Genomic DNA, 9,074 nt, shown 5'->3' on the forward strand with positions numbered 1-9,074 from the left:
CCAGGCACTCCATGTGGCTGAGTAGCACGGATCTGTGATGCTCCAGCTCGGCTCATGACTGGGCTAGGATGAGCCAGTCGTCGAGATAATTGAGAACCCGGATTCCCAACTGTCTCAGTGGGGAAAGCGCCGCGTTCATGCGCTTGGTAAAAGTGTGAGGAGTTAGGGACAGCCCGAAAGGAAGGACCGTATATTGATAAGCCACACCCTCGAATGCAAATCTCAAGAATCGCCTGTGATGGGGCGCTATCTGGATGTGAAAGTATGCATCTTTCAGGTCCAGCGAGCAGAACCAGTCCCCGGGGCAAACCTGCGCGAGGATCTGCTTCAGCGTTAACATCTTGAACTTCCGTCTCATGAGAGAAAGGTTCAGGAGTTTGAGGTCTAAGATGGGTCTGAGACTGCCATCACTCTAAGGGATAAGGAAGTAATGGCTGTAAAACCCCGACTCGCTCTCTGAGGGGGAGACTATTTCTATAGGCCCCTTCTCTAACAGAGACATCACTTCGGCTCACAGGACGTGAGCATCGTCCGTGTTTACTGAAGTGGGAAGCACCCCGCCAAAACGCGGAGGTCTGCGAGCAAACTGGAGCGAGTAGCCTTGAGATATTATCCCCAGAACCCACTTGATACTCCGGGGATGGCCTGCCAGGTCCGCGTGACAAGGGGTTGAATGGCGCCGGGTGGGGGGGCCGCTGGGAGGGGGCCTGCACACCGGCGAGTTTTTAGAAATGCTCATGCCTCATGAACGTGGCTTGTGGGGTGAAACCGGCAAACGATACACTGAGAAACTCAGCAAGCAGATATATGCTTCTTGGAAAAAATATACATCATGAGTCCCACCTGAGTCAGGGGAGAGCGTCAAAGTATATTCAGCCGAGCGGTGTCAGAAGTGAGACCGCTCTTCCTCAATGAACATGGCTTGCGGGGCAGAGCCAGCAAGTCACATGAACAGAAGTCCAGCATAATGAGCATGTTAGTTCCACCGAGCACGAGTGAGCATTGAGCTCGCTTTCAGTGAGCACATACGTCCTCAAGACTCAGTGCAAACAGCATACATATGCTCCATTAAATTAAGCATATCAAGTCAAGTCAAGTCACCTTTATTTATATAGCGCTTTTTACAATGCAGATTGTGTCAAAGCAGCTTTACATTGATAGCTGGTACATAATTTGGCTGCACAGCAGGTCTTAAATAATAGTGTCAATGCAGGCAGATCAGAAGCACTGTTGAATAAATGTCAAAAATACTATTGAATATCAAATGTCAAGTGTCCCCAACTAAGCAAGCCAAAGGCGACAGCGGCAAGGAACCTCCATCAGGTGACATCAGGTGGCAAACAAGTGGCAAATAGGTGTTAAAATGGAGAAAAAAAAACCTTGGGAGAAACCAGGCTTAGTCGAGGGGCCAGTTCGCCTCTGGCGAACAGTGCTTTGTTGCAATCAGGTTGCTATCATAAATCTGATAGGATCGCAACAATCAAAGTATTTATTTCAGTTCCACCCAGTTGAGGATCGTATTCATCACGCCGGTATGGACGGTCTGTTGAGGAACTGTGGCACTGGCTGTCGTGTTGATGATGTCTTCACAATAGATGATCTAGTTGACTCGATCTCTGCTGATACTTCGGGGCTGCGTTGTGGTCGTGTCAAGGCGCAGATCCTTGGTCTCAGCTGGATACGGCCCAGATCCGGTTGACTACGGTAAACCTCGGGATAAACAGAAAGACTAATATTAGCGTAGATGCCATTCTTTTTCTGATGTAACGAGTACATCTGGTGTTATAGGAAGTGTTCCCGGTTCCGGCTGACCTAATTTATGCAGCCTAATAAACCTAATAATACGGATTTGAAAATATAAATTGATAATGTGTTATGTGTATGCCAGGTTAAAGAGATGTGTTTTTAGTCTAGATTTAAACTGACAGAGTGTGTCTGCATCCCGAACAATGCTAGGAAGATTGTTCCAGAGTTTAGGTGCCAAATAGGAGAAGGATCTACCGCCTGCAGTTGATTTTGATATTCTAGGTATTATCAGCTGGCCTGAATTCTGAGATCACAATAAACCTGAAGGACTATAATGTATTAAGAGCTCACTTAGGTACTGGGGAGCTAAACCATTTAGTGCTTTGTAAGTAATTAGCAAGATTTTAAAATCTATACGATGTTTAACAGGAAGCCAATGCAGTGATGACAGAACTGGGCTAATATGGTCATACTTCCTAGTTCTAGTAAGAACTCTAGCTGCTGCATTTTGTACGAGCTGTAGTTTATTTATCAAGCGAGCAGAACAACCACCCAGTAGAGCGTTACAGTAGTCTAGCCTTGAGGTCATAAACGCATGAACTAACTGTTCTGCATTCTTCATTGAGAGCATATGTCGTAGTTTAGATATATTTTTCAGATGGAAGAATGCAGTTTTACAGATGCTAGTAACATGGCCTTCAAATGAAAGATTGGTATCAAAGAGCACACCCAGGTTCCTAGCTGACGACGAAGACTTAACAGAGCAGCCATCAAGTGTTAGACAGTATTCTAGATTATTGCGTGAAGAAGTTTTCGGTCCAAAAATTAGAATCTCTTTTTTTCCTGAATTTAGTAGTAGGAAATTACTGGTCATCCAGTTTTTTATATCAGCTATACATTCTGTTAATTTAGCGAATTGGTGATTTTCGTCAGGGCGCGAAGAAATATAGAGCTGAGTATCATCAGCGTAACAATGAAAACTAACGCCATGCTTCCTAATGATATCTCCCAAGGGTAGCATGTACAGAGTAAAAAGCAACGGTCCTAGTACTGAGCCTTGTGGTACCCCATATTTAACTTGTGATTGATATGACATCTCATCGTTTACTACTACAAACTGATAACGGTCAGATAAGTATGATTTGAACCATGCCAATGCAATTCCACTAATGCCAACATAATTTTCGTGTCTGTTTAGAAGAATATTGTGATCAATAGTGTCAAATGCAGCACTAAGATCCATTAACACTAATAGAGAGATACAACCACGATCTGATGATAAGAGCAAATCATTAGTAACTCTAATGAGAGCAGTCTCAGTACTATGGTATGGTCTAAATCCTGACTGGAAATCTTCACAGATACTATTTCTTTCTAAAAAAGGAACATAGTTGTGATGAAACTGCCTTTTCTAGTATTTTTGACAGAAAAGTGAGATTTGAGATCAGCCTGTAATTGACTAATTCTCTAGGATCAAGTTGTGTTTTTTTAATAAGAGGTTTAATAACAGCCAGCTTAAACGTTTTTGGTACGTATCCTAGTGATAAAGATGAATTAACAATATTAAGAAGAGGATCTATGACCTCTGGAAGCATCTCTTTCAATAGCTTAGTCGGTATAGGGTCTAACATACATGTGGATGATTTTGATGATTTAACAAGTTCAGACAATTCTTCCTCTCCTAAAGCAGTAAATGAATTGAATTTTTCTTTAGGGACACTACAATGCACTGTCTGACACAAGACTGTAGTAGACGGTTGCATGGTTATAATTTTTTCTCTAATATTATCAATCTTGCAAGTAAAGAAGTTCATAAAGTCATTACTGCTGTGCTCTTTGGAAACATCAGAAGTTGAAGCTTTATTTCTTGTTAATTTAGCCACTGTATCAAATAAATACCTAGGGTTGTGTTTATTTTCTTCTAAAAGTTTTGAAAAATAGGCAGATCTAGCAGTTTTTAAGGCCTTTCTGTACTCAGTCATTTTCTCTCTCCACGAAATGCGAAATACTTCTAGTTTTGTTTTCTTCCAGCTGTGCTCCATTTTTCTAACTGCTGTTTTTAGGGCCCGAGTGTGCTCATTGTACCATGGTGTTGGATTAATTTCCTTAATCTTTTTTAAACGCAAAGGAGCAACTGAGTCTAATGTACTGGAAAAGAGAGAGTCAATAGTTTCTGTTGCAATATCGAGGTCTTCTAAGCTGTCTGGTATGCTAAGGCGATGAAACTGATCAGGAAGATTATTTATAAAGCAATCTTTAGTAGTAGTAGTGATGGTTCTACCATATTTATGGCAGGGAGGCAGTTTAGCCGCTTTCACTAAATGTAATATACACGAGACTAGATAATGATCTGAGATGTCATCACTCTGCTGCAGAATTTCAACAACATCAATATCGATTCCATGTGACAATATTAGATCTAAAGAATGATTACGACAATGAGTGGGTCCCGACACGTGTTGTCTAACACCAATAGAGTTTAGAATGTCTGTAAATGCCAATCCTAATGAGTCTTTTTTATTATCTACATGGATATTAAAATCACCAACAACAAGGACTTTATCTGCATCTAGTACTAATTCTGATAGAAAATCGGCAATCTCTTTGATAAAGTCTGTATTGTGCCCTGGTGGCCTGTATACAGTAGCCAACATAAATGTCAACTTACATAATGTTACGTAAAGCACCATCACTTCGAAGGAATTATATTTGAAAGACTTCTGGCTGATACTGTAAATATTACTATAAATTACAGCAACACCTCCCCCTTTTCCTTTCTGTCAAGGATTGTGTCGATAATCATAACCTTGAAGACTAGACTCATTTAAAGTAGTGTAATCGTCCGGTTTTAGCCAGGTTTCTGTCAAACACAGCACATCTAGATTATTGTCTGTGATAATATCGTTTACAATAAGTGCTTTTGAAGAAAGTGATCTAATATTTAGCAACCCAAGCTTTATCATTTGTTTATCATTATTATCTCTATTTTTTATTTGTTGAACATCAATTAAATTTTTACCATTAAATGGGTTTGAAGGTTTTTTGTTTTTATTAATTCGGGGTACAGACACAGTCTCTATTTGATAATATCTAGGTGCAAGAGTTTCTATGTGTTGGGAATTATCTGACTTCTGTAACGTGAGGCAGCTAGCAGACGGTCGGTTTAGCCAGTCTGTCTGCTTCCTGTCCTGGGCCCCAGTTTGTCATGTTTCAGCTCTAAGACTATGTGCCATATTACTAGAGAGAAGAGCAGCACCATCCCGGGACGGATAAATACCATCTCTTTTCAACAGGTCAGGTCTGCCCCAAAAGCTTTTCCAATTGTCTATGAAACCTATATTATTCTGCGGACACCACTTAGACAGCAAGCCATTGAGTGATGATAATCTGCTAACTATCTCATCACTCCTACGAACAGGAAGGGAACCAGAGCAAATTACTTCTCCTGACATTGTATTTGCGAGTTCACACACCTCTTTAATGTTAATGTTAGTGATCTCCGACTGGCGAAGTCGAACATCATTTGTGCCGACGTGAATAATAATTTTAGAATATTTACAATTAGCATTAACCAGCACTTTTAAATTTGCTTTGATGTCAGGTGCTCTGGCTCCCGGCAAACATGTGACTATGGTGGCTGGTGTCTCTATTTTCACGTTCCGTGTAATAGAATCGCCAATAACTAGGGCACTTTCAACAGGATTCTCAGTGGGTGCGTCACTGAGTGGGGAGAACCTGTTTGATGTTCTTAATGGAACGGAAGAGTGGTGTTTTCCGCGGCTAGGCCGCCTCACCGTTACCCAAGTGCCCTGCTGCGCGGGCTCTACAGCCGGAACCGAACAATGTACAGAGTTCACTAAGTTAGTCGCATCCAAAACAGTATCTGAAGCCCCTGCATTCTTACTATCCTCGATTAAAGTTTGGATGCGTGTCTCTAATTCTGATATTCTCTCTGTCAGCCTGACTATTTCCCTACATTTATGACATGTAAATCCCTCATCGCTGACAGAGAGAGCTACACTGAATATGTGACAGACTGAACACGAGATAACAGTGGGAAAGGATGACATTACTCACCGTGTTTGTAGACTGATCCGAGTTACCACAGCTGTTTGATGAACGTGTTGAAAAGGAGCGCACGAGACTGATGACAAGTTAACAAGGGAGATGCAAACGCGTTGTAACAGCGATTTAGATTCAAAGATTACAGGCTAGCGACGTCAGATTAGTGTGGTAGGCAATAATAATAATATAAGCAACAATGAATAAAAGTAAGAGATTCAATAAAAGTAAGAGAAAACAAAGCTATACGGAGACGCAAACACCAGCAGCGAGGTAGAGGCAGCGAGGCAGACAGGAGCAATCGAGCCATTTCATAACGTTTCTCACCCAAGCTAGGGAAGAAAGTTTCTGAACTAACGCGGCTCGCGGGGGAGGGGCCGGGTGAGCAACGCGCATTGAGATAAGGAGAAATACACTCAATCAGATAGAAAATGTATCATGAGTCTCACCTAAGTCAGGCGAGAGCATCATGTCAAATTCAGCTGAGTGAGAGCTTGCTCTCATGCTCCCGAGTGAGAGTATGCATCCTCAATGAATGCGGTTTGCGGGGGAGGACCCGGCAAATGACGCGTTCGGAGAGACGGCATTTGAAGCAAACGCCAGCGTGAAAGTAGAAAAATAAGCTCTGTACTCACCTGACGGAAGACAGCAGGGGATGAGCTGAATGCTTTCAGATGCTGAGGGCGGCACGAGGGCGGCGCGGTGAACAGCTGCTAGAGAGCGAAGATCCGCGGAGCGAGGGGCACTGCATGTGCCACAGCTGTGGTGCGGTACTGAGGCAACGCCGCCGCCGTGAAAACGGCGATTGAGCTCTTTTAGAGCAGCGAGAGCCGCTGGGAAAGCTCTTTTAGAAAGCGGCGTTAAGCCATGGGAAATGCTCCTTAAACGGCGCCGGATGGCGGCAGGAGATGCGCTGAGAGGCGGCCGGAAGCGCGCTGTCTTCGTCCGGCACAGCTTATATTCTATATAAAGCTGCATTTCTCCAAATGTGCATACTTTTGGACTAAAAGTTTGTATGTGTATGCACTGTGATCAAAAATAAATGGGACCAAACGCGACTGAATGTAAAGGTTTGTGTGTCTTTATTCTATTAATAACTACCGATTGATTTTGCATTTCTATCAGATATTAAAGTCCGCGTGAACCGGAAGTTGCAAACGACTTTTCTTCAGTGTTGTGACGTATTTCAAAGTGAAACGGAATATTGAATATAGGGAAGAGTTTTAATTCAGTGCTCCTCCTCTCCATGGGTGCTTCTCAATATCCCTCCTCGTCTCCTCCATCCTCCATCCTCCAACCCGGAAAACGATCGAGCTCAGCCGTCTTGAAGGACATCTCAGTTCTCTAATTGCACCGCGAGGAGGTGAGGAACGAGAAGTGAGGAAGCTTTCTGAGGAGTTATGAGCGAGGATACACCGGTGCATCCTTTGCTGAAGTTTTTCTCATTGAGAAACATGACGCACGCATAAATTCTCCTCCCCCTGCATATCTGTTACAATAATTTAAATGTATGTGTAACCCTTCTCTAAGGATAAGTACACACTAGGTTCAGATACTTCAGGATTTAATTCTAGTATAGTGAATGGTGCAATCGGAAGTTATTGATAACCACACAAATTATCATTCCACATGAACTGTATTGAAGCAACAATATAACAATATCACCAAAACATCAATAAAGTGTGGTGCGTAATCAGTGTATGTGTGTTTTTTTCTCTTTTTTTAGAAGTTCTTTAGTCCAGTCTTTCAGATGGGAAAAGAAAAAAAAAGTTTCCTTTAGTGGAAATCACTTCTGTCTTTTGGGTTCCAAAAAAAAATAATGAGTGAAGCAAAATCAAAAAAGAGAATTTAACAAAAAAACTGTTCTATCCAATCCCAATCTGGAATGTAGGAAAAGGAAAAAAATGCATTCAAGGGTTCACTGAGATCCTACCGCACAGTGTTATCATATGAGACATCCCACAGCGATTGATGACTCTGTGGATCCAACGATCAAGGGTTGCTCGCTCGCCATCCGGAAGAATTCAAATACAAAAAAAACCTGGCCAAGATTCAAGTTCACATCTGCCGAAATGCAGCTCTAATTTCAATGGTCCAAGTGTTCATGATGATCTCAATCCTCATTTTTTAAGTTAATATAAGTTTATAAATGCACTGTATTTACATAAATTGTAGAGTGATCGATTCAAACTTCCCTGCATCCAGGGGAGGATCTAGAAAATTATTTATAGGGTGGCAGAGGGGTGGCATGAGGTCTATGAGGGGTGGCAACACCAAAGCAAGCGCCCATGCATAGTTTTTGGAGATTTATGGCCTGACATACACAATTGTGTTCACAAACATTGCATTACCAAAACAAATAACAAGATTTCAATATCCATCATGGCATCAAGTAAAGGCACTATATGAAAAACATCAACAGATTTAAAATGAGTCTGAGCTTGTATCACTAAAGGAGATGAGCAGTTTTATTAATATTAGACAGGTTACTTCGATGGCATAAATCACATGTTTTAGTGTAAATTAAAGAACAACAAAAACATGTTTTTTGCAAACAATTTTTGAGTTTCTGTTATTAACAGAGGTGGGAATGTCTGTGTGTGTTCACCCAGAACAGCCTATCAACTACATACTCAAGCAACACCCCAGCAATTGCAGCAAGAGCCTAGCAACCACCCAGAATCTCCTAGCAACCACCTAGCAACACTTTAGCAATCACCCAGAACATCTATATTCTGGCCTAAGTGACCAAACTATTTATGTTTTTTAAACAAGACTTTAAGTTGGCTTTATGACAAGCTGGCATAAATTTGTCTTTCAAACTTTTTAATCTAGTTGAAATTAAACAATTCAACATTTTCTCACAACTATAAACACAATCTCAAAACTATGCACCAACCTGTACAAACCTCAAACTTCCAGGTCAAAATAAAATGTTTTAGTCAAAAGCTTATTCTTGTCTGACAAAATCAAACTTTGGCCTCAGATGACACACAAAACTTAACAAATACACAGACTACTGCACTGTCCAGTGAACACTAGTGAGATCAATTCATATAACACTGTAACAAAAATACAGCTTACTCGGATTCAGGAATTATTTTGCATCTCACTGTCTACTACACTATACAAAAATAAATTTACAGATACAGTAAAATACAGCAATGATTTTTTTTTTCTTTCTTTTTTTCATTTTACTATTGTAAATTGATCTGGCAGTAGATATGTATGAACTTGGTATGCACCACAATACAGTATACTGTCAA

At 41.3% G+C, this 9,074-nt stretch overlaps 1 protein-coding gene across 1 annotated transcript in view; it reads right to left on the reverse strand.

The window, feature by feature from the left end:
* The window catches only part of LOC125277608, an 89,335-nt gene extending 82,177 nt beyond the window's left edge, over positions 1-7,158 (reverse strand). The window contains exon 1 of the mRNA XM_048206093.1: positions 6,444-7,158. Within this exon, the coding sequence (XP_048062050.1) occupies positions 6,444-6,786 (343 nt within the window). The 5' untranslated portion in view covers positions 6,787-7,158. The remainder of the gene's footprint in view (positions 1-6,443) is intronic.
* Between the last annotated feature and the right edge of the window lie 1,916 nt (positions 7,159-9,074).

This window comes from Megalobrama amblycephala, linkage group LG10 (assembly GCF_018812025.1).
Source record: "Megalobrama amblycephala isolate DHTTF-2021 linkage group LG10, ASM1881202v1, whole genome shotgun sequence".
In the NCBI taxonomy this organism is placed as follows: Eukaryota; Metazoa; Chordata; class Actinopteri; order Cypriniformes; family Xenocyprididae; genus Megalobrama; species Megalobrama amblycephala.